General features: G+C 42.3%; 1 protein-coding gene across 1 annotated transcript in view; it reads right to left on the bottom strand.

Annotated features, from left to right (window-relative positions):
* Positions 1-27,011, bottom strand: part of LOC126481939 (uncharacterized) — a 935,620-nt gene that overhangs the window by 14,566 nt on the left and 894,043 nt on the right. Inside the window, exons 12-13 of the mRNA XM_050105898.1 lie at positions 25,077-25,183; positions 4,631-4,758 (exon numbers count right to left, since the gene is read on the bottom strand). Coding sequence (XP_049961855.1) covers positions 4,631-4,758; positions 25,077-25,183 — 235 coding nt within the window. The remainder of the gene's footprint in view (positions 1-4,630; positions 4,759-25,076; positions 25,184-27,011) is intronic.

Below are 27,011 nucleotides of genomic sequence, written 5' to 3'. Positions count from 1 at the left end.
ACGAATCCACTCTTGACACAGGTTGCCAGTTTGTACAAATTGGCTGGCCCAGACCCTTCCTTCAGCAGTCTCAACAAAATGTTGTTCCTTCTATTTGTGATCCTATGCCCTTCATCTTTTCAAAGGTGATTTATTATTGAATCAAGATGACCGTCAGTGTTGAGTGGTGATTCTTGAGGTTTTGTTCTCACATATCTTTTGATTCGTGCATCAGTCCCACTGTGGCATTCCCAGAATGAAGAATCTGGCCCGGCAACATGTGTATTGGCCACAGATTGACAAGTATACCACATGTTTGTCTAAATATTGACAAGCTTATCAGATGTAGCAACTAGCATTGCATTATGCCAACCAATATGGCCCACATTTGCCCAGCCATGGGAACAGAAGAAAGCAGATTTTGTGGGTCCCTTGCATGGGACAATGTGGTTGACAGCAATAGATGTGTATGCTGGCCACTGTTTTCCCTTTTGAAATGGACCCCACAATCCTGTATCACCTATAATGGCCTGCAGTTTGCATCCACTGGTTTTCAACAGTTTTACACCCCTCCATTTCACATTGTCTCTAATGACATGGCAAAATGTTTGAAACACAGATGGAAAAACTACTGACACCCCTGTCTATTGATTCTAAATTGCTTTCCTTTTTTCCCCTCTTCCCCTGGAGGGACACCAATCCACGATAAAACCCTGTCAGAACTCTTGCACAGAAGCCCTCATTATTACCTGTAGCCACAATCAGTGCAAGAAGAAGAAGCTGCCACACCTTTTAAAATGGATATCCCCATCTGGGGAAACAAGTTTGAACATACACCTGCCTGGATATGTGGCTCCATCACTGCCCAGCAAAGCCGGTAGCTCATCCTGGTGGTCACTTTAAGGCATTGTTTACCAGCATCAGAATCAATTCTGTTTGCACCATCTGGTGCAAACTCCACTTCTGGATCTGCCACAGCAGCAAGGGCAATCTGTCTTGCCCACCTCATAGACCAACAATAGAGATAAAGGGTCCAGCCAAAGGAGAACTTACCAGGCAGTTGACATCTGGTATTCCCAGTTCTCCAACCATCATGCATCATACTTGTGGACCTGGATGCAGATGAGACACAGGTGGCCCTCCAGCATGTGTTGGGCCTGATATCAGAACCATAGCCCTTTCCAGAACAAGTAGCAAGCTGTGAGTGTGAACTGCCATTGCCTCCTGTCTCTCCAAAGCTGGACGAAGGAGCAGCTCTTCTGCCACCACCAGCATCCAAAGCTGCAACCCAGCCTTTGCAACAGCCCATACGCACCTCGCCCTCCCCTACACAATCTAAGACAGTTTTGGTCCTATAGGCCAATTCAAAGGTGGAGTGAGTTTGTAATCCAGTTGGACATATCAATGAATCAGTCAATATTAATAGGCATACATCAAGCAAGCTCACTAGGCACAGTGTGGATGGATACACCTGCTAGCCAGGTCACTTGCAAAACACCTGTGGCAGGTTTAAAAACTGCAGTGGACCTTCACAGTCTCACTAGTTAACCAGTTAATGTCTACAGTATGCTCTTCAGTGCACCTGTAGACGATGACCTTGCGATACATAGTTTTCTCCGTGACTGTGATTTGAACATTACTATTCGAAATCATTGATATTGTCAAAATTGTGTCTGCCTAACACAGAACTAATTTTGCACATTGTTCAAATGACTGTTGTACTTTCGATATATGGACATGCCATGAGGATGGTTCAATTTGAGTGCTTCCCAATCAAACATACACGGTGTCCTGCTTCACTAATGTGCGAGTCATTCAACAAACTTCTAAAGTACTGTATCGACCAAGAGGTATTCATCTCTGGGAATAATTTGTTTTGTGTGTTTCCAGAAGAGTGAGGAACGATTATCTTTTGTAATTTATTTGTACATACTTTGTGTTTGATAAAATCTGCATTGTTGGAGAAGCAGCCTTACAACACTTTCAATTAAGGTCTCACCTTTGACTTACTAATCACATATAGGTAGTCTGCAAATTGAGTTTGTTACATTCCATTCATTCTCTGTACTCTGTGTTACTCATAAAGTAAGATTTGCAGAGATTTTGCCCTATCTGCACACATATCCTTTGATTTTTCTTTATCATAAACACACAGTTTTTTTAAAAAAATTATAAGTTCAAGATTCCACATGACTGGAAGGAGGCCCAGGTCATGATAATCTATAAAAAGGGTAGAAAATCGAATGCACATTATTTGTTGTTGGCAACGTGCACAAGGGAGTCATCATCTTCTAACCTTGTTCCATGAAGAGAGTCTTTCAGTTTCCCAAAGAGATGATAGTCACATGGAGCCAGGTCAGGACTGTAAGGCGGGTGCTTCAGTGTTGTCCATCCGAGTTTTGTGATCGCTTCCATGGCTTTTTGACTGATATGTGGCCGTGTCTTGTCGTGCAACAGCAAAACATCCTGCTTTTGTTGATGTGGTCGAACATGACTCAGTCGAGCTTGAAGTTTCTTCAGTGTCGTCACATATGCACCAGAATTTATGGTGGTTCCACTTGGCACGATGTCCACAAGCAAGAGTCCTTCGGAATCGGAAAACACTGTACCCACAACTTTTCCAGCAGAAGGTGTGGTTTTGAACTCCCCCCCCCCCCCCCCCCCCCCCCCCCGGGTGAATTTGCATGATGCCACTCCATTGATTGCCTCTTCGTCTCTGGTGAAAAATGATGGAGCCATGTTTCATTACCTGTCTCAATTCTTCCAAGAAATTAATCTCCACCATTCTCGTACTGTTCCAAAAGTTCGCTGCATACTGTTTTTCTTGTTTCTTTGTGAGCCACTGTCAACATCCTGGGAACCCACCTGGCACAAATCTTTTTTAACGCCAACACTTTCAATATTCTGTAAACACTTCCTTCCTCTATCCCAACGTAGCGTGACAATTTGTTCACCGTGATGTGTCTGTCAGCAGTCACCAATTTGTTAACTCCCTGCACATTGTCTGGAGTGTGTTACACTACAAGGCCTGCCACTGCGAGGACAATCCTCAATATTGCCGTGCCCGCTTTCATCACGTAACCTGCTTGGCCACCGACTAACTGTACTACGATCGACAGCAGCATGTCCATACACCTTTTTCGACCTCTTGCAGATGTTTCCAACTGTCTCGTTTTCACAGCACAGGAATTCTATGACAGCACGTTGCTTCTGACAAACGTCAAGTGTAGCAGCCATCTTGAAGACATGCTGTGATGGCACCACTCACGGGAACAGGTTGAACTAAGTTTGAAAACAAGTGGGAAGGATGTATCTATCTACACACTGTAAAACATTCACACATGCAGAATGAAAAATGTATTTTTACAAAAATAGTGTGCATTTCTTTTGGAGTGACCCTCATATTTTGTATTCAGACATAATGACCTTTCTAGACTCTGAGAAGCTCGTCTGCAGAAACCAGCACAGTTTTAGGAAACAGCGGTCATGAAAGACACAGCTGGCCCTCTTTGTGCATGATATACAACAGGCTCTAGATACCGGCTCCCAGGTTGATGCCATATTCCTCGACTTGTTGCTTGTGCCAAAAAGTGCGCGCTTACAGTCTATCTGATGACATATGCGGTTGGATAGAAAGTTTTCTAACAGCCAGGAAACAGTATGTCATCCTGAATGAGGAGACTTCAACAGAAACAAGCATAACATCAGGTGTGCCCCAAGGCAGCGTAATAGGTCCGCTGCTTTTTACGATTTACATAAACGATCTCATTGATGGTACTGACAGCGGCATTAGACTGTTTGCCAATGATGCTGTAGTCTACAGGGAAGTAGTATCACACGAAAGTTGTGAACAACTCAATGAGGATTTGCAGAAAATAAATGAGTGGTGTAATGACGCCTTTAACTCTCAATATTAGTAACTGTAACCTACTGCATATAACAAAGCGAAAATCCTGGTTAATGTAAGAGGACAAAATAACTGCCCAGTCTTTGGAAGCGGTAACATTCGTCAAGTATCTGGGTGTGACTATTCGAAATTATCTCATATGGAATGATCAGATTACAGAAGTAACGGGCAAGGCGAACTCTAGATTGCGGTTTATTGGTAGAATCCTGAAGCGAAGCAGTCCTTCAACAAAGGGAATTGCTTACAATACTTTAGTTCGTCCAGTCTTAGAGTATTGTTCATCTGTATGGGGCCCTTACCAGTTGTGTCTGATTCAAGAGATTGAGAAGGTCCAAAGAAGAGTGGCAAGATTTGTGACTGGTACATTTGGCCATTTACCCGACGCGCTAAACGGAAGGGGCTGTTCACTAAATTCCAAAATCAGATCTTCGCCGAGGATGTAGAGCATACTTTATTACCACCGACTTTCAAATCGCGCAATGAACAACATTCAAAGACAAGGGAAATTAGAGCTTGTACTGAGACGCCGAGACAGTTGTTTTTCCCTCGTGGGATCCGCGAGTGGAACAGGGGGGGAATATGACTTTGGTGTGAATAGCGCTCTCCGTCACACTCCACTTGGTGGCTAGCGGAGTATGTAGATGTAGATTCATCTGCATTTATAAATTTGCATGTCCATTACCCTTGCTCCAGTGATTCCTGTTTTGGCAACTGTAAAGGAACTTTTAATATGATTGAAATTACCTTTAACTGGCACTGGGATCCAGAATACCCAGGAGGACAGTAGCAAGCAGTTTCATTGGCAATAACCATACACTTTCCTCCATTCTGGCATGTATCATTATGACATTGTGCCCTTTCACATAGATCTCCTGAAAATACAAGAAACAAGTATTTGAAAAACAAATAAAAACATACTACAATTTTTATGAAACTCATTATTAGAATATTAAGTACAAACTAAACTATAATGCGGTGTATAAAATATATTTATAGATGGTGTCTCATGAACAACTCTCTGAGATACAAATTTTGATACGTTTGTACAGAACGCAACTGACGTATATTTCATATCTATCAAGGCAGAAGACAAGCACACAATCATAATTCTGATAAGGCATATCACAGCAGTTCACTGAAGAACCGCTAAGCCCTGCAACTTGATACTGAAATATCTGAATAGAGATAAACAAAAAAGCTGTGCCCAGAAGTTGGAAGAAAGCACAGGTCACATCCATCTACAAGAAGGGTAGCAGAAGTAACTCACAATACTAACATCCAATATCTTTGACATCCATTTGTTGTAGAATCTTAGAACAAGCTGTGAGCTCTAACAAATGAGCTGTGCCTCAAAATCCCATCCCTTCAAAGATGTGAAGTGAGTCAAATTATATATTAACAGATAGAAGCAGCCTTTGCAGGCAGCTTTAGTAAAATATGCCAACAATCAATTACAACTATTATTTATCTGTTTAAGTTTATCCCCTAGGAATGTTTAGAAACTAGGACTTTACAGAGTAAGTAAGTAAAGGTGTCACCAACTCAAAAATTGGTTTGAACACCACAGTGATTTTTAGGTGTGGTCCTATTAGAACTGCTGCCTTCCTCCAAACTATGAATTGACCACCAGTTATACGGCGAACTATAGTTTAATGTGGATTCCCAAACACAGTGCAACTTGATATTTTTCCCATAAAACAGAAAATGGCAACCAATCTTTTGTTCTTCTTTTTCTCCCATTAATTAATTTCTGAACTTTTCCAGTTTCATCTTCAGATGGTGTGCATGGAAATAACATGTTTATGTGTATATCATGATGCTGGGTACTGGCTCCTAACATGAATGCCAAATAATAGTGTTACAATTTACTATGACAATTACTTCTATGTTTTTAGTTTATTATAAATTGGGTTATTACTGTCCCCTAAGCAGAAGAGTTTATGAAGAATGTTAGGAAAGCATCTGTGGTTTATAAAACTGATGCTGGTTTGCAAACAGAAATGACTACGTACTTTTCCAGTCACATGGAGCTATTTGCTGCATAGCTATTCTCAACAAACAAGAGCTAGGAAATGACATGGTTTTACAGACGAACTGAAAATATTTACTTCATTTACCGTAAACAGGGGGAAGAGATGAAGCTGAAACTCAAACATATGATAAATCACATACTAGTTAAACATGTACTAAATAAATTAATAATGGACTGCAAAAACATACATCAGTTTAATAGAACCACTTAGAGACTGCAGTGAAAACTGAAAGAGTAACACTTACAATATACTCAACAATGCAGAGAAAACTGACAGAAAAATTTAATGGTAACTCATGCTTCCGTAACAATAGCTATGCAAGAAGCCAACAATGATTTCTACAGTCCACTACTAATAAAAGATTTTCAGGAACTCCTCACTCCAAATGAAATTTCCTTGGATAAAATCTGTATGAAAAAGTGCACAGTCATTTCTGTAGAGCATATTGAACATTATGGCAGTTTTGAAGGAACAGAAGTTCCACTCAGAAATTATTAATAAAAGGATGGAATGAGTTTTGAATTATTACAAACATTTGTGAATAATACTCTCTCAATCACTTAATTGGATAGATAAAAAAATCTACTTAACAAGTGGTGGCAGAACACAACAAAATAGGTTACAATCAATCAAGCTTTCAGAGACAGTGGCTCCTTCTTCAGGCAGAAGAGCTAAAGGGGAAGGAACAGGGGTGATGGAAAAGGACTTGAAAGGTCAAGGAGATGGGGTAGATTGCAGTAAATTCACCAAGAACCATGGGTCGAGGGACACTTATCAGACAGGATGAGAAGGAAAAACTAAGATCGTATCATCCTGTCTGATAAGTTCCCTTGACCTGTGGTTCTGGGTGAATTTCCCGAGATCTACTTCCTTTTCCTAGACCACTCCAGTCCTTTTCCTTCACCTCTCTTCCTTCCCCTTCAGCCTCAAGAAAGAGCCAATGTCTCCTAAAGCTTGCCTAATTATAACCTTCTTTCATGTGTGTGTTCTGCCACAATGCTTGGTGAGTAGATTTTTTTATCTATCCAGTTACACTATTTTGTCAATAATGGATTGAATTCTTTCAATCATTTGATGTTTTATTTATTTATTATGTTATTCCATGACATGGTTTGGCTACTGTCATCAAAAGATCCTGTCAAATCAAGTCACAAAAATGGCAAGTATTACATATGCATTACCAATTAACAACAGTAAAAACTCACCCACCAAACTTAAAAATTGTGAAACTAAATTTAATGTCAGTTGCAATAAAATTGCTGCCACAGTGGGGTGGGGTTCCAACTGCAAATTCAGCTCAAAAGTCCACATGGAAATACAGCTGCTAATCATGAGGTAGCAGTTATGGGGAATATGTTACTTTTAGTTATCTAGTCATGTAGATATAAGATGACATAGAGCGTCCTTTAAGGCAGCAAACACAATACATAAAACTGCAAAATACTGCTTCCATACGTACAAAATTAGCATTTCAAATGGCAGCAACATGTGCACATACAATTTACCTACATACAGCAAAATGTATTGATCATAACTGCCTTATAATTCTATATCATGTACAGTCATTAAAGTGTAGTTTCTCATACATTTTGCCTAAATAAGCTGCTGTGATCATAAAAATTATTCTTGCAGCTATAACTATGTGTGACACATACATAAAAATGTGCTTTCAACACTAAAAGTTTATCCAAACAATGTACTATCTGTGAGTTTTTACAGTTGTTGAATATAATATATCAGATGTGACCAAAAAGGAATGGGAATTTTTGTTAAAGAAGTTTTATTTATTCATCAAAATCAACTTTGTCCCCTTCAAAGTAATCCCCTTCAGATATAATACACTTGCGCCAGCACTTTTACCAATTCTGGAAGTACTTCTGGAACTCAATTTTCATCATGGTGTCCAGCTCCTTAAGCAATTCAACAGTGGCAAAATGATGACCTTTCGTGGTTCCCTTCTGCTTCAGGAACAGAAACAAATCACAGGGGGACATATCTGGCAAATACAGTGGCTGAGGCAACAGAATGGTTTAGCTTATTTGCCAAAAAATCATGAACAAGCACTAAGGTGTGAGCTTGAGCATTATCATGATGGAATTGCCATTAGTGATTTTGCCACAATTCCAGTCGGTTTTTTCACATTGCTTCATACAAATGGTGTATACTTTCCAGGTAGCAAACCTCATTGACTGTATGACTGCAAGGCAGGAACTCATGATGCAGCATCCCATTGTAATTGCAGAAAACAGTGAGAAAACCTTCACAGGTGATTTTTTTCAGTCTTGTCTCTTCAGGCAGGATCCACTGAGAAGACTAAGCCTAATTTCCCATGTCATACCAGTGTAGCCATGTTTTGTCACCTGTTAAGAGCTTCTTTAGATGTTCTGGAGGATTTCATTCAGCAGTTCTTGAGCGATGTCTATGTGACGTTATTTCTGGTTGAATTCAACAATTTTGGAACAAATTTCGGAGCCACGAGGGAAAGAAAGAAGAAAGGGAAATGCACATCAAATAGAGAATAATGCTGGGATGGGGGAGGAATGGAGTGGAGAATAACAGGTGAGAAAAGGGTCAGGGCAAGATGGGGGGAAGGAGACAGTTGAGGATTGAGATATGTGGAGACTTAGGCGAGCGCATTGAGAGAATGGAAGAAATTCTGCTGTAATAGTTCCCCACTGTGCTATTGAAAGGACTTGTTGCTGGGAAGGGAGGAGAGGGAGTGGGGGCGAGGGGGATGGCAAATGGCACAGGCCTTGACGCAGTTGCTGAAGTCATTGGTGTTTGTGTATGCAACATGTACAGTAACTGGCTAGTTAAGTTTGTGGTTGGTTACAGTATGGAAGTGTCCCTTTACATGAGCAGAAGGCTTGTTAGTTGTCATACTTTTAATAGCCATATGGGAGGATAGATTAGAAATTTAAAAATAATCACAATTCTGTTGACATTGAGAAAGAGTGGATAGCTAGGTGACTTTGGGCATAAACAAGGATCTGGACCTGATCCTTTGTCTTCCATTTCTCCCAATGTAAAGACCTTTTTTCTTTCTTTTTTTCTTCTTCAAGGTCCGATCTTTTTCCACATTCCTGACCTTCCCGCTAATTATCTACATAGGCACAACTCCTACTTAGCCATTTGTCATAGCAATGTAGCAAATTCACAATATGCTCACCATCTATGCTTTCTGTCAATTATTCGTGTTGGTCTGCAGCTTCTCGTCTGTGCCAAAATGCTGTCTTCATAGCTAGCGGTTCCTGATCACAGAGATGAAAATCAAAGTGACATATGGTAAGTGACCAAACACTTCCCTTCGAAATCACTACAGTTTGCGGCTGAGCATTGTCATGAAGGAGGACACCGCCTGATAAAACATTCCTCTTCGCTTGTTCTGAATCATTCTTCTTGGACGATTTTCTCGAACTGCCTGATCTACTTGCTGAGCAAGATCATCAGTTGACACCTGCTTCCTTTCCTGACCGTTTGTGTCAAGAACATCTGTAAGTCCAACTTCAAAGTTGTTGCACTATTCCCACACTTCACTGTTGCGCATGACAGTTACGTTATGTGGGCTGCATCAAGTCAGGCAGAATCCCATAGCATGAATAAACTGAATGACAGCATGCACTTCACACTTGTTCTAGGCAGTTTTATGTGCTCACTGTATACTCAGAACTGAAAAGTGTGATATGCTGCAATCGAAAAACCAATTAGACACACTGTAAAATACATTTGCGCAAAGCTTCCTTGGATTTTCATTGTGGTTTTAGTTTTGCAAGCAATTGGGCGCACGTGCGCCCCCCTCCCCTCCCCCCCCCCCCCCCCCCCCCCCACACACACACACACACACACACACACAGCCTTCATATAGCCAGTCAGTTAGAGATTGCTCTACTTCCATAATTCTTTATCACCTTCACAATCACAAGGGAAAGCTGACTGTCCCTGCTTAACAAAGTTAGTATTTAACAACATATATCTGACCTATACTTGATTAAAATTACATTGTGATTGACAGACTGTAGTGGTGGGGGTAGTGTTCCAGTGGGCAGCCAGGCACACTTCACACGGTGCTGCATGCAACCTACAAAACAGGCAACAAAGTAAGCAAGTGGTGCTCAAGGAAGAATTACAACTGGATGGAGACTGGTTCCTACCACTCAACTAACGAAATGTAGATCACTAAGTAGTTTTAGCTGGAGTATAATGTTTATTTTGATCAAATTGCACTAGCCATATAGTTCTTAGGTGGCTTGCTTGAAATAACAGTACAGACAAATAGAAATAAGTTTGTGCCTCAGTAAACAAAGACTGATACTGGTATTTCAACTATAACATCTGTTGCTTGATAGGGACTTGTAACCTTACAATATCACTACGAAAAATATTTACTGGTCAAATATTGCTATAATGTGGCCCCACATTGGAAATAAGACATTACTGACCTACAAATAACCTAGTCATAATTAAGCTGTGCTTTAGGACTCACCGTTGAGGCATCTGCAGTGATTCTATAGCATTAAGCCTTTTGACATTGCATTGCATATATAACTCCGAAATTGGGTCAAAGCATTGCAGCTGAGATTAGTGAACTACATATGTATTTCACATAAAGTGAAAACTGGGCAAGACAAGTTAAGGAAGGTTGTCAAACTATGTCTGTAATTTAGATAACAGCCTTATACATGGAAAAATCCTCTCAATAAGACAAGTATAATGGTTTAAATCACATTCTGGTATGTAAATTTAAGTACTAAGATTATTTAAGAACAGTGAATTCTCCACTGAGAGTAAAAGATTTCATTTCAAAAACTGGTAATTGTTTCTGAGTTTGTAACCTCCATATCATCAGCTGCAGCACCAAAGTTGGAGACAAAACGAGAGGTATAGAAGAGGTTTGTAGGTATCTTCATTTATTGAATCTACAAAGTTATATTCAACACATAGCACGTAAGTTCACAGTTTTCCTGAAAGCTGTCCAAGATGGAAGCAGTTGTTAACTCTGAGATGGGTGGTGAGGCATAGCTAGAAAGTAAAAACACAACATTGCCAGGCAAGAGTGGATGTTCAAATATTGGTATGGCAAATAGTTTTTGTCTGCCAGAAACATACGTCACCATATTGCTTTGCAACAAAAACAATCATGTGAAGAGGAGCTTGTGCAGAAAATTTTATATTTACAGCGAAACCCCTATTTCATGTTTTCACGTAGTCCAGACTTTAAAAAAAGTAAAACTGAGTAAATGCAGAATTGAGGAAAGTGTTAAGAACCGCACAAAATACAAGCAAAATGTATGTGATTAAATATTGCAATCCTCTCCAAAACTTTGTATAAAATCTGTCTAGTTGAAGGAAATTAAATGTACTATACAACAGTTATACAATAATTTGTGGTAATTTGATTTCACCAGTTCTTAAAAAATCACAGATGTGTAACAGCAAGTACAAACTAATCAAATAATTGAAAATGGTATCTGGGTACAAAGTAATTAAGCTATTTTCAGACATGCTATGACCACAAATTATATGTTCAAACCACACATTTTTGAGAGATAATCCTTTGTGCTCACCCAGAAAAAGGCAAAAATTGATGAACATATTGAATTAAACTGAAAACATCACAGCAGCTAAGTGGTTAAACCATAAGCATAAATGCAGACATCTGATTAAAGATAAACTTTGTTGCAATTGCTGTTATTATTTACTGCTTTTCTTATAAGCTGCACTTCATATGCTCACCACCGTTAAAGTGCTATTTTAGTCTAGAAAAGAGAAACAGAGATGCGAAAAAATGAGTTCACTTCCCAAACTGACGTTACTAGCTTATTAGAAGTCGGCTCAATGAATTTCTGTACACTGTGTAAAATGTAAATTTGTAAGAAAGCTCAGGTGCTACAGTTTCATTTCATGCCCTCTATCACTGCTGCCAATCTTTGGTGCACAGTAAGATGTAAATATGTACGAAAGCTCAGGTGCTACAGTTTTTCTCTATTCCCTCTATCAATGATGCCAATCTTTGGTGCAAAGTATATAAGTGAGTAGTGTAGTAGTTGTTGCAACAAAATCGTGTCAGACTTGAACACGAAAGTCTTTAAAATGTGCTGTCGCAAAACCTTTCTTCCATTTCCACGCAACATCTCTGTCTAGCACATCATCTTCATGAACAGTATATTTTCAGCACTTCACAAAATGCTTTCACCCCTACCTGCACTCCCATCGTTGAACGGCCAGTCCCCCTCACCACACATCCAATAGGTGAGATTAATTTTACACGTGTTAGAGTGTTGTGGTGGCTGTGCAGGCTATTGGGTGACTTAACAAGTCACTAGCCAATAAGAGTTCACTAGCCGGAAAAGAACACTGTTTCCTCGATTATGACAGAGCATATTCTTCAAGACTCAGTGTTTGAATTTAAAAGTTTGATGACTGGTATTGTTGCTGAATACAGTACATCGGACATGCAAAAGGATGAGACGGAGTTATAAGTGACACAAGAAAAGGTGTTGGCTGGGCCACTTCATCACGTATTAGCTCAGTCCAGAACACTTCCTGTCAACTGTCTTGTTTTTCCATTACTGCTGCAACCTATCAGTATTTATATCATAGCTGCAAGTTGTGTTGGCAACTCCGATCATGGATTACATCAGCATTTCCTCTCTCACATCTGCTGTCTCCACAACAGCCAAAAATATTTCCTAAATTGCACCACCCATGGTGTGAACACACACACACACACACACACACACACACACACACACACACACACACACAAGTTGGGAGTTATCCTTATGACATATTTTCCGCTCCCATAAATATCCTGGCCTCAACCTATGGTAAAATACTCTCCCTGCACCCTCCACCTAACAGTTTCCACCCCCTAAGTTCTATCATATCCCTCCCATTCTCATTTCCCTCCCTGTTTATTTTCAGCTCTCTGCCAATGCATCCGCCCATCTTTCCTTGCTCCTCTCCTTTTTTTCCCACCTCCCAGTCCCACACCCTTCTGCACTGCACCTGCACGCTCCACCAGACAGCATTCATCTCTCTTCCCATCCATACACTACTATCCCTTTCCCCTTTCCCTCCAGATTACTGCTAGCAATTTATTGTTTCCTACATTGTTTATAACTTGTTCAGTCATATCGAATGTCAGTAGGAAGAAAACAGGATGAAGTCAAGCAAGACGTCAAGTAAGAACTTAGAATTGAGGTAAAAATCACTAGGAAGAAATGTAAAATTGGAGAATTTTTAGCATTGATCTTTTTGGGTTTCTCACAGGGGCTACAAATTTACAGCATAGAATGGCAAAAAGCATAAAATCAGTGAACATAAAAGCGAAGTTCCACTGAAATTATGGCTAGAGGAGCAACATTGCCAATGACATAGTAGTAATCCCTGAGCCCACAATGAAGTTCTGGCAGATAAAATAATGAAATACATTCATTTGTGCAAAAATACTGAAAATAACATGCTCCTGAAAACTGTATCATTATATGTGTGATCAGCCAGTATCTTGTCTCGTGAATATGCTGTAAAGGAAGCCCTGCAATTAAAGTAGCAGCATAATACTGCCTCATGATGATACTAAGGCTGTCACTGATCAATTACAAACTTAACAAGATTACTGATTTTTATAAGGCTACAAAATCCAGATATCTACACTGAACATAACTAAACAAATCACTCTTTTCTAAACATGTTGCATTAGGAGAATCCTTGGCCTGTCTCTCCAAGACCAGATCACAAATGACAGGGTGATGCAAAGATAATGCACAAAATCACCTTCTGAAATAGTGACAGAACACATGATGTAGCTAGCTGGACATATCTTATGTACTGAATATGTCGTGACAAATTAAGAATTTGTGTCAGAATGGGGTGAATTTTCACTTTTCCTGCCATATTCATTACACTGCAGGTTTACCATTTCTAAATAGATTACTGTGATATCATTTCATTAAACATATGTAAAAGAATAGAAACGGATAGGTAAAAAATCTACTCACCAAGCGGTGGCAGGGGAACGCAGACATAAAAAGTTTAGCTTTTACAAGCTTTTGGAGCCAGTGGCTCCTTCGTTTGGCAGAAGCGTTGGAGTGAAAGGAAGGGGGATGAAGGAAAAGGATTGGAGAGGTTTAGGTAAAGGGCTACAGTTGGGAAAAGTCACCCAGAACCGCGTGTCAGAGGAGATTTACTGGACAGGATGAGAAGGAGAGACTGATTGTTGGGGACTGCACTGGAAGAGATTTGAAAACACGAGAGCTTAAAGGTGGAAGACAGAGTAATACACAAGACAGAAATCACTATTAAAACATCGTACATGAGTTAATAAGAGTGAAACGCTAAGTGAATTGTATGCAACACAGGTGAGAGAGGGGCTGGTGGAAAACAGACAAGTCAGAAAATGAAATATGTAGGAAACTAAAACGGAGAGAATAAAGTAGTAGTTAGTGTGAATTCTTCCCCTAGACACCAGTTTCTCAGAACTCGGAAGGTGGGAATTACCACTGCAAAATGTCCTTGGTTCTCGCCACCCATCTGGGTTTAATTTACGTTAATGCCTTCCATCTCAGCATTTATTCACAGTAACTACTCCTTTCTTCACTCCATTTTAGTTTCCTGCATCTTTCATTTTCTGATTTGTCTATTTTTCACCATCCTCCCTCTTGCCTCTGTTACGTACAATGCACTAAGCTTTTCACTTTTATTAACTTGTGCATGATGTTTTAGTAGCAATCTCTGTCTTGCATACTACCCCGTCATCAACCTTTAAGCTCTCCAATTTTCAGACATCGTCCAGTGCAATCCCCAACAATCTGTCTCTCTTTTCATGTCATATGAATTTTTGTTGTTGTTTACATTAGTGGTTGGAAGGAGAGGGGGGGGGGGGGGGGGAAGAAGAAGAAGGAAGGGAGGAGAGGAGAGAAGGAGAGGGGAAAGGCAAGTGAGGAGGAGGAAGGGTGAGAGAATGAGGGGGGAGGGGGGGGGGGAGAGAGGGGGGAGGGGGGGGGAGAGAGGGAGGGGGAGAGAGAGAGAGAGAGAGAGAGAGAGAGAGAGAGAGAGAGAGAGAGAGAGAGAGAGAGAGAGATCCAGTCAACAACTGATGTAATCAACAATAAAAGTGTAATATGACACTTAGATTGCTCTTAATAAAGTATTTATTTTCTAATTTGGCTCATTATTTTTGCAGTGAGCAGCATAATTCTGTGATACTGCAATACCTTCTCAATTTTCTGGATGCAAATCAGGTATGTACTGATACACATTGTCTGTTAATTGTTCAGACAAACGTGACATTTGGCACTTAGAACATTTTCCATTTTCACTCTTCAAATATAGCCAAGAAACAAAAATAGTTCTCTTTGTTGATGATGCAAGCATGTAGTCAAGCCTAATGTAGTAACTTCAATACTTGCAAGTTAATGACTAAGCTGCATGGACAGTGGCACATGTTAAAATATCCTTCTGCGCTGGCCCTGGATCGAATCTCCCCAGTGGATGTGTCAGTGTGCTGGTCAGCCTGGATGTGGTTTTTAGGCAGTTCCTCACATGCCACTAGGTGAATACTGGGTGATACCATAGACCTGCCTCAGTTACACAATTCACAAACACCTTTGCTTGCTTTCACATGAATAACACTACACGCAGACTTTTGGGGTACATGTATATATATATTCCATCCTGGAGGGGGGAGGGTGGGAGGTAACAGTGTGGCAACAAGAAGGACATCTGGCCACTTCTTAAATTAATCATGCCAAATCAATAACCATGTCAATCTGCATAGATGTGGAACAAAGATACAAGAAAAAGAAGAAGATTGAAAATTAGTAACTAGTTCTCTGCAAATGTACTATCGCTGAATTTAGATAAAACACAATACATGCAATTCACTAGAGCCAAAATCCTGACCATTGGATTAGAAATAATGCACAAGGGTTAACCAAAGCATCAAATAGAATATTCTAATTCTTAGATGTTTATATTGATAAGAACGTAAACTGGAAGCCACAGGTTATATATCTTAACTCTTGGGCAGGCACACCATTTTTCATGACATGAGCGGCGCACGGTGTATTTTGTACATAAGTAAGGAACAGCTGTCTTTATGTTACCATGGTAAACATATATGGGCAAAATCACAGTTTAATCTTTGTTCAGTTAAACAATGATAAAATAAATTTACATTATATGAACTACACAATAATGAAATGAACTTTCAATATATCATTCTTTCACTGTGTATAAGTGTTACCCCATAGTACTGACGCATGCAAAGCTGTTTAGCACAGTTGCATCAGATCTGAGACAACTGCCAATTCAACTACTAATTATCTTGTAGACAACTGCCTCACTGTGGGATTGTGCTGCTAGCTCATTATCTGGATCATTTCCTTGCATGGATTGTAAATTTTTTCTCACCTAGCTCGCTGTTTATTTTATATTACTGCCGCTAACTTGGCCATAGAACAACACAATTTATTACTGTGTTAGCTGACATAATAAATGAAGGATTACGCATGGCCTTAGCTGTGCAACTTTTGTATTAAGGATAGTACCAGATTCTGGAGATGAAAATGTCAAAAATCTGACTTATTTTTCCTATTTTCATTCACTAATGTATTATGGAATCATATTCTGGGGTAACCTGTCATTACAGAAAAAGTAATAAGGGTAATATGTGGTGTCCACTCTAGAACCTCTTGCTGACAGCTCTTTAAACAGCTCCATAGTATGTGTGTTCCCTTGTGAGGTTTGTTGTCAGTTGTCAATCACAGTTTGAAAACAACAATACTATTCACAAATTTAGTATGAGAAGGAGAAAGGATTTACACTATCACTTAGACTAAATGTGGCATAAGAGTGACGTATTCAGTCACAAAATCTTTGACCACCTACCTAGTGACGTAAAGGATTTAATGGGCAGTGAAACTAACTAAAATGAAGTTTAATTTCATTTCATTATGTATAGTATGCTTATAAAAAGTTTTGCAAAATTTGAAGAGGAGCTGCCATGAAATGAGAACAATAAATACTGTATACTTTGCTGTTCACCGAAGATTGTGATAGACGAGGATGACTCTTGTTACATGTCCAGGAAACTGCATGAAGGATACTCAATATAGGGCCTCACAATAAACACTAAATAGACGGAATACATTATAGTGGAACAAGATCATCGAGAAGATTCAGATGTAGGATGCTGATGGGACGGGAGTAAGTCTTCAAATGGATTTTTGGTGATGAAGTTGTTGAATCTCCAGACTAGAACACATCACATCAGAAATGATAGAATACAGGAAATGATGTGGGGAAAAGACTATTCTTAATACCATAGGTAGCAAAATATTAACTTGGTAGGGTCACATCCAGTGAATGAGTGATAACCAATGGCCAAAAAGCATTTATGATTGGTTGGTTGGTTTATAAGAGGGGAGGGGGGGACCAAACTGCGAGATCATTGGTCCCTTGTTCCCAGTAAAATAATTACATAAGGGTAAGAAGAAAAGAAAGGAGGCGTACAGCACTATAACAGGAGAAAGGAAGAACCAGAAGAATGACAGAAGGGCAACCAACACTACTACAGACAAAACAGGAAAAGAAAACCAGAGAGAGAAGCAAGAAACAGGTAGAAGGGGTAAAAACAAGAGAGCAGATGACCATAGCGGGCCGACTATGAGAATAAAAAGGAAAAGCCAGTCACTCTGCAACACATTAAAACATCCATCCTAAAAGCATTAGAGTGCAGAACACAAAGGGACAAAGGATATGCACTAAAACTTATACAGAATGATAAAACCCACCATCACGTATAAAACGTAAGACTCTATTAGCCAATGAGGTGTTGTCAGCTAAAATTAATGGCAACAAGTCCGGTAACTGAAGAGTCCATTGCAGGGCAGTTGCCCGTGTCACCCAAGCATGGCCAATCCAGAGTCGGCCCGCATGGAGGACTGACACACATTCGTAGTCTCCTTAATGACATGCAGTTTGTTATGCATGCTGATGTTATGCCATGTCATCTCTCAAAGCCGCAAAACCTTGCGGCATAGTGCTGAACGCAGGTCAGTTGCAGAGAAGCCAATCTCCATAAACGGTTTCCTCGTAGCCTGTTTGGCCAGCTTGTCATCAAGTTCATTGCCTGGGATTCCGATGTGACCTGGGGTCCAGACAAACACCACTGAATGACTGGATCATGCCAGGACATGGACGGACTCCTGGATGGTCGCTACCACAGGATGAAGAGGGTAGCACTGGTTGATAGCTTGTAGGCTGCTCAAGGAGTCAGTACACAGAAGAAACAACTCCCCAGGGCATGAACGGATGTGCTCAAGAGCACGAGTTAGAGCCACCAACTTGGCCATGAAAACACTGCAGCCATCGGGCAAGTAATGTTGTTCAATATGTCCTCCATGGACATACGCGAAGCCGACGGATTGAGCCGTCAGTGTAAACCACTTTGTGGCCCCGGTAGATGTCAAGAATTGAGAGGAAGGGGTAGCGGAGAGCCGCAGAGTTACTGAGTCCTTAGTGTCATGTGAAAGGTCCAGGAGAAGCCATGGCCTAGGTGTACACCATGGAGGTGAACGTGAATCGACCTCAAGTATAGGTGGTACAGGCAAGGACTCCAGTTTGGAAAGAAGGGATCGGACACGAACTGCAACTGGAAGTCCTGACCTGGGCCGCCGATGCGGGAGATGAACCGCCAAGGGTGGGAAAAGGAGACGGTGATTTGGATGTGCAGGAGAACTATGAATGTGTGCAACGTAAGTGGCCAGCAGTTGTGCATGCCTAACCTGCAATGGAGGGACTCTGGCCTCCACAAGGACACTGGTCACCAGACTCGTCCTAAAAGCTCCTGTCACTAGGCGAACGCCACGTAGTGCACTGGGTCGAGTAAACACAACGCTGAAGGTGCCACCGAACCATAAACCACACTCCCATAGTCAAGGCGGAATTGAACAAGGGCTCTGTAGAGCTGCAGGAGTCTAGAGTGATCTGCATCTCAGTTGGTGTTGCTCGGGCAGCGGAGGGCATTGAGGTGCTCCCAGCACTTCTGCTTTAGCTGATGAAGGTGAGGAAGCCAAGTCAATCAGGCAGTGAAAACCAGTCCTAAGAATAGATATGTCTCCACTAAAGTAAGTAGATCATCATTAAGGTAAAGTTCTGGTTCTGGATGAACAGTATGATGCCAACAGAAATGAATAACACACGACTCTGTGGCCAAAAACTGGAAACCGTGGGCCAGAGCCCATGACTGCGCCTTGTGGATGGTTCCCAGTAGGTGCCGCTCAGCAACACGAGTACTGTTGGAACAGTATGAAATGCAGAAGTCGTCTGCATACGGAGCGGGTGAGAAGGACGGCGCTACAGTTGCTGCTAGACCATTAATGACCACTAAAAAGGGAGACACTCAATACAGAGCCCTGCGGGACCCCATTCCCCTGGATATGGGGGGAACTATGGGAGGCACTAACTTGGATGTAGAAAGTACGAAGCAACAGCAAATTTTGGATAAAAATTGGGAGCAGGCTTCGGAGACCCCACTCGTATAATGTGCCAAGGATATGATGTCGCCAGGTGGTGTCATATGCTTTTCATAAATCAAAATTGGCGGCGACCAGGTGTTGGTGTCTGGCAAAGGCTGTTCGGATGGCAGACTTGAGGGACACAAGATTATTAGTGGTAGAGCGACCCTGGCGGAAGCCACCCTGACAGGGAGCCAGTGGGCCACGTGATGCCAGGATCCATCCCAACCGCTGACACACCATATGTTCCAGCAGCTTACAAAGAAAGTTGGTGAGGCCAATAGCTTTTCACATCAAGCAGGTTTTTACTCGATTTGAGCACTGGAATGATGGTGATTTCCCGCCATTGCGGTGGAAAGATGCAATCGCACCAGATCTGGTTGAAGGTGTCACTTGTAGTCAGATGAGAGAGGTTTAATCATCTGACTGTGGATCTCATCTGGCCCAGGAGCTGTGTCGGGGCAATGTGCAAGAGCACTGAGGAGCTCCCACTCTGTAAATGGGGCGTTATAGGATTCACAGTGGCATGTAGTAAATGAGAGGACTTTCCCTTCCAGCCATTTGAGAGTGCAAAAGGCTGGTGGGTAATTCTCCGATGCAGAGGCTCGAGTATAGTGCTCAACAATGTGCTCGGCAATCGCGTTTGTGTCCATAGATAAGACGCCATTTACGTTAATACGGGAACACCTGTTGGGGTCTGGTACCCAAAAACACGTTTGATCTTTGCCCAGACTTTGGAAGGTGACATATGGCACCCAATGGTCGATACATATCTCTCCCAACACTCCTGCTTCCGTGGGCACGGAGCCGTTTAAAGGCTATGAAGTGCTCCGGGGAAGGGTGCCGCTGATGATGCTGTAGAGCTCGCCAAAGCTCCTTAATTGCTTCAGTGTTTTCCGGCAACCACCAAGGGACTGCCTCTCACTGGGGCACCCTAAAGAACGAAGGATCGTGTTTTCTGCCACAGAAACGATTGTTGTAGTCACCTGTTCAATCATCACATTGATGTTACCGTGTGGGGTAGATTCAATGGTGACAGCAGAGGTGAAAGTTTCCCAGTCCGCCTTGTTTAAGGCCCATCCGGACAGGCATCCACGGGCCTGCGCCGGGGCAGTGACAGGAAGATGGGGAAGTGGTCACTACCACACAGGTCATCATGTGCACTCTGGTGGATAGATGGGGGAAGTCCTGGGCTGCAAATTGATAAATCGATCGCCGAGTAGCTACCATGAGCCCCACTGAAATGTGTGATGGCCCCAGTAGTTGAGAGGCAGAGGTCGAACTGAGACAGTAAAGTTTCGACATCTTTACCTTGTCCAGTAAGCACTGTGACACCCCACAAGGGGTTATGGGTGTTAAAATCTCCAAAAAGTAGGAAAGGTTTAGGGAGTCAATCAATCAGTGCAGTTAATACATTCAGGGATACTGCACCATTTGGAAGAAGATATACATTGCAGACAGTTATTTCCTGCATCGTCCTTATTCTGACAGCCACAGTTTCAAGAGTGGTTTGAAGGGGCACAGTTTCACCATAGACTGAGTTTAGGACATAAACGCAAACTCCACCTGACACTCTTTTATAGTCACTATGGTTCCTGAAGTATCCCTTATAGCCGCGGAGGACAGGAATCGGCATTGCCGGGAACCAGGTTTCCTGGAGGACAATGCAGAAGGCAGGGGTAAAGCTTAACAGTTGCCGTAGCTCAGCCAGGTGGTGGAGAAAACCGCCACAATTCTGCTGGAGGATGCCGTCTTCGTGAGACTGGGAATGAGGCAGTTTACACTTCAGGGTCACCTGCTGACACTGACTTTTTGCCTGAGCAGTCTATATCCATTGTGTCTGAGGATCTGGCGAGATCTAGGTCCTCAGTGGATGCCAGAATCTCCACCTCATCTGCCGACACAGAGCTTGTAGGTAGCAGTGGTGTGGGTGCCACCACAATTCCCTTGGTCTTGGGGACGTTTTGGACTTCTCTCACTGCTCCTTGGGTTTCCCTGGCTGGGAGGACTTCACTGATTCAGTCTCCAGGACTTAGGATGAGCGTGAAGCCCTACAACCAGCTGCTTTTGGGCTCTTCAGCTACTAGGAGGTGTCATCTTTCCCACTAGCTGAAACCAGGGAAGGGAGCCCTTCCTAGCGAGAGGAGCTGAAGCCTTACGCTTCTCCGGCTCAGAAGTGGGGACTGATATCACTGATGGTTGGGGGGTTGGGGGGGGGGGGGGGGTGATGGTAACAGAAACATCCCCCCAACTTGTCACAAGTGAGTAATTCCCATGACTGGGCAGAGGATGCTCTTTTTATCAAGACTGACCCAGAGAGCATTTTGGAGAAGCACACCACCTCCCCAAACTTGTCCTCCGAATGCTCCACAAAAAAACTGAGGCTTCATGGACATGAAAATCCTAGGAAGTTCTGGTCTTACGTTAAATCAGTAAGTGGATCGAAACAGCATATCCAGACACTCTGGGATGATGATGGCTTTGAAACAGAGGACGACGCGCGTAAAGCTGAAATACTAAACACCTTTTTCCAAAGCTGTTTCACAGAGGAAGACCGCACTGCAGTTCCTTCCCTAAATCCTAGCACGAATGAAAAAATGGCTGACATCAAAATAAGTGTCCAAGGAATAGAAAAGCAACTGAAATCACTCAACACAGGAAAGTCCACTGGACCTGACGGGATACCAATTCGATTCTGCACAGAGTACGCAAAAGAACTTGGCCCCCTTCTAACAGCCGTGTACCGCAAGTCTCTAGAGGAATGGAAGGTTCCAAATGATTGGAAAAGAGCACAGGTAGTCCCAGTTTTCAAGAAGGGTCGTCGAGCAGATGCGCAAAACTATAGGCCTATATCTCTGACATCGATCTGTTGTAGAATTTTAGAACGTGTTTTTTGCTAGTGTATCATGTCATTTCTGGAAACCCAGAATCTACTCTGTAGGAACCAACATGGATTCTGGAAACAGCAATCGTGTGAGACCCAACTCGCTTTATTTGTTCATGAGACCCAGAAAATATTAGATACAGGCTCCCAGGTAGATGCTATTTTTCTTGACTTCCGGAAGGCGTTCGATACAGTTCCGCACTGTCGCCTGATAAACAAAGTAAGAGCCTACGGAATATCAGACCAGCTGTGTGGCTGGATTGAAGAGTTTTTAGCAAACAGAACACAGCATGTTGTTCTCAATAGAGAGACGTCTACAGACGTTAAAGTAACCTCTGGCGTGCCACAGGGGAGTGTTATGGGACCATTGCTTTTCACAATATATATAAATGACCTAGTAGATAGTGTCCAAAGTTCCATGCGGCTTTTCGCGGATGATGCTGTAGTATATAGAGAAGTTGCAGCATTAGAAAATTGTAGCGAAATGCAGGAAGATCTGCAGCGGATAGGCACTTGGTGCAGGGAGTGGCAACTGTCCCTTAACATAGACAAATGTAATGTATTACGAATACATAGAAAGAAGGATCCTTTATTGTATGATTATATGATAGCGGAACAAACACTGGTAGCAGTTACTTCTGTAAAATATCTGGGAGTATGCGTACGGAACGACTTGAAGCGGAATGATCATATAAAATTAATTGTTGGTTAGGCGGGTGCCAGGTTGAGATTCATTGGGAGAGTCCTTAGAAAATGTAGTCCATCAACAGAGGAGGTGGCTTACAAACCACTCGTTCGACCTATACTTGAGTATTGCTCATCAGTGTGGGATCCGTACCAGGTTGGGTTGACAGAGGAGATAGAGAAGATCCACAGAAGAGCGGCGCGTTTCGTCACAGGGTTATTTGGTAAGCATGATAGCGTTACGGAGATGTTTAGCAAACTCAAGTGGCAGACTCTGCAAGAGATGCGCTCTGCATCGCGGTGTAGCTTGCTGTCCAGGTTCCAAGAGGGTGAGTTTCTGGATGAGGTACCGAATATATTGCTTCCCCCTACTTATACCTCCCGAGGAGATCACAAATGTAAAATTAGAAAGATTCGAGAGTGCACGGAGGCTTTGCAGCAGTCGTTCTTCCCGCGAACCATACGCAAGTGGAACAGGAAAGGGAGGTAATGACAGTGGCATGTAAAGTCCCCTCCGCCACACACAGTTGGGTGGCTTGCGGAATATAAATGTAGATGTAGATGCAGAAAGATTTCACATCAACTCTCATACATACGAGGTACCGGGGCGAATAAGCTTCACTGTCATCCATGGCCTGGCCAGGGAGGGGAGTGATTTGGGGGTCATATTCCTTAGCATTGAAGTTAGACTTTGCCCGCTTAGAGACTGCTGGCGGCGGACCACCAGCAAGAGATGATGCACTACGCTTCATGGCATGTCATCTGCCCTGATGCCATCCACTCCAACCGGGGGCACTCCTCACAAATACCACCCAGCCTCAGCAAGGGCCACCTGGCAGGATGGCCATTTCTGGGAGTCCTGATGCCCCAGGAAGATGGGCATCTACTCCATGGCATATGTAGGGAGTTAACAGTGCAGGCATCAGAAGAACAATCCCTGTGTTGTCAGGGGGCTACAACCAACAGAGTACAAGGCAGCCCCACCACAACGAACTGGCTACCGTGCTGGATATGAGGTGCAGTGTCGTTTTCAGCGCTGACGAGGACCATGGAGGTCTTTGTCGGTGCAGAAAATGACACTGCATAGTGGGCGAAGGAAAATGCATCCAGGAGGGTGTCCTCGCTCAAGAGACAGAGGATGAGCAGGGCTGCAATGCCACGATGAGAAAGTAGGCTAAAGATCTCAATGGGTGATGGACACCATGCACCATGTAAGGTGCCCTTCCCCAGTTGGCTCACGCTTTGGGAAAATTTTGAAAAATGGAGGTCAGACCCTACAGGTGACCGTCACATAAAGGCCGAAAGGTGAGAGACTCCTTCTAGTCGTATCTTACGACAGGCACAACTACCTCGAGCCTATTCTAACCCCCGGGCCTGCAGGGGGGAGCATCTATGAATGGATACCAGTGGAGCAAAGAATGTGGGAGATCACCTAGAAGATGGTTTCCAGATGTTAAAATGCGATGAATTCAAGGGGTCTTCAGGAAGAAGATTGGCCAGGTAGAAAACTATGGAAGCTGAGAAGCACAAGAAGACAATCATCGTAAAAAAAGTCACATGTATTCAAACATAAAGTGAAATCATACCTGAAACCATGATTAATGAAAAGAATAAAAGCTGCTTAAAGTAATAAGTAAAGCATGTGAACTGTTAATGATCATAACAAACAAAATTTGAAGAGAAAAGGCCATATCATTACAGTGACCGCTAGACGATGCCTTAAAATAAGGTGAAACACATCTGGTCTTAACAAGGCTTTTATTACAGTTGCTAAAGATGGCAATTAACCTACAAAATTTTGAGAGTATAGTTTTTGCCTACTTTTTCCCTCGTGTGTGAGTTAGCTGCAAAGAAGGAAACTGAAACATCAGCAATGTTTTCAATTATGTTTATGTGCCTGTTAACCATTCAGCACCTCAAGAATATGGCGAATGAGTTACTTTTACTCCTTCTGTTATCTGTATTCTACCCAGAACTTTCCAGCATCATACTACACATCTCTGTTCTCTTATTATAGTCTAATTACTTTTGTGGAACCTCTATGTATTCTTACAGCTTCATAATTTTACCTTGTCTGTGAGGTGGGCACAGGCAGATAACTGGTGCGTACGGAGGACCCTGTAAGCAAGTGCCCCCTCCCTGACAGGGGTTGGGCCTGCACGGATCAGCAGTCAACCTGAAATAAACGCAAATATAAACAGCTGAAATTCAGTCATTCATTCTTCACATATCATGTTTCATACATTCCATCACGAAGGAGAAACCCCAGGGATGTGGAACAAGTTAAGTTATAAACTTAAAGGCGGAAATAACCACAGCTGGTTGCTTCTGTTAAGTATGTTATGACTTGTGTTAATCAGTCAAACTGATTATTATGGTAATTATTTCTACATAAATGTACTGCTCCTCCTCCTACACTACTCAGCTGCTGCTATTATTTAATAATTGAAACAAAACATTTCATCTCCACACAGACCACTAACAGCTAATTATACACTGGTAAAATCAGGATCTATCTCACACAAATATTTGAGTGAGGCAGAATTTACATTTCTACATCCAAATATTCAGATAGTTTGTAGAAGAAGTGGCTAGTTAGGTATTCTTTTATTTTGTATTTAACTATTTAGAGATTTTCAATTTCCTGTCTGATATCCACTGGAACCCTGTTACAGACTTTCATTTCGGAATTTAAAACTCCAATCTGAATCATAGAAAGGAATGCACAACTTACAGAGTGATTAAAAAAAAAAAAAAAACTATTTGCAAACTGACATGCCACATCTGGCATACAACACGGATTAGCAATCCCTTGGGAACTGGGACTCGCAAAGGCCCTGCGGGGCTAGTAAATGGCACTGCAGTTATTTAGTCACATGTTACAAATGGACAGCCACTACTGGAGATGCTCAAATTTTGTCCAGATGCATCGATAAATGCCTGATATTGGCACTGCATTGAACGGCACACCGTCTCAAAGGCACTGCTGGTGTATCTCCAGGAGATCCTGCTGCTGCAACAATCCTGGCCACTAGATCTTCCGATGATGTAACAGATGTTTCATACACAAGGCCCTTCAGATACCCCACAGGCAAAAACCAATTGGGGACATACCAGGCGATCATGGCGGCCATGTGACTGGCCCACCGCGACAAATCCAGGGGCTGGGAAAAGTTGCCAGCAGATGTGCCCTTACTCATCTGCCCTGAAAGGTGTGGGGGCTCAAACAAGTGGTGATGTATAGGCATGGTAACATCATTCACCACATCTGGCAAAACCTCTCACAGGAATATGAGATACGTGTGATCATAAAGTTGGTTGGAAGAATGTACGGCCCAATTAAACCATGTTTGATGATGCCAGCCCACACGTTAAGAGTAAATTTGTGTTGTGAGGCAAGCATATGTGTAGCATGTGGGTTCATATGTGCCTACGTGTGTAGGTTGTGAATGTTCATCACATCCTTGAGTGAGAATGCAGCCCTATCAGTGAAGAGGACACTCGTTATGAAGCTTCGGTCTGCAGTGGATTCCAGCAGAAACCACCACACAAATCCCATGCACTTGTTGCAGTCTCCCAGTTGCAATGCCTGGATATGTTGGAAATGAAACGCACGCAATCCTTTGTCACGTACAATGTGCCAGACAGAGGGTTGAAGGATATTAGCAGCATGAGATACACCTCGTGTACTTGTTGACGGCATATGCTGCACCCTTTTGAGAATGCTTTCTTCTGCCGCAACTGTCCATGTTATTTGTTGACCAACATCCAACTTGTGCATACAGAACAAGCTGGTTTCACATAGTTGATGAAGCAGAGTGGTGAATAATGTGTAGCATGGCACCTTTTCACCAGAATCTACATCTACATCCATACTCCGCAAGCCCCCTGACGGTGTGTGGCGGAGGGTACCTTGAGTACCTCTATCAGTTCTCCCTTCTATTCCAGTCTCATATTGTTCATGGGAAGAAGGATTGTCGGTATGCCTCTGTGTGGGCTCTAAT

The sequence above is a fragment of the Schistocerca serialis genome, chromosome 5 (genome assembly GCF_023864345.2).
Source record: "Schistocerca serialis cubense isolate TAMUIC-IGC-003099 chromosome 5, iqSchSeri2.2, whole genome shotgun sequence".
NCBI classification, from domain to species: Eukaryota; Metazoa; Arthropoda; class Insecta; order Orthoptera; family Acrididae; genus Schistocerca; species Schistocerca serialis.
This window is presented reverse-complemented; position numbering and strand designations above follow the sequence as displayed.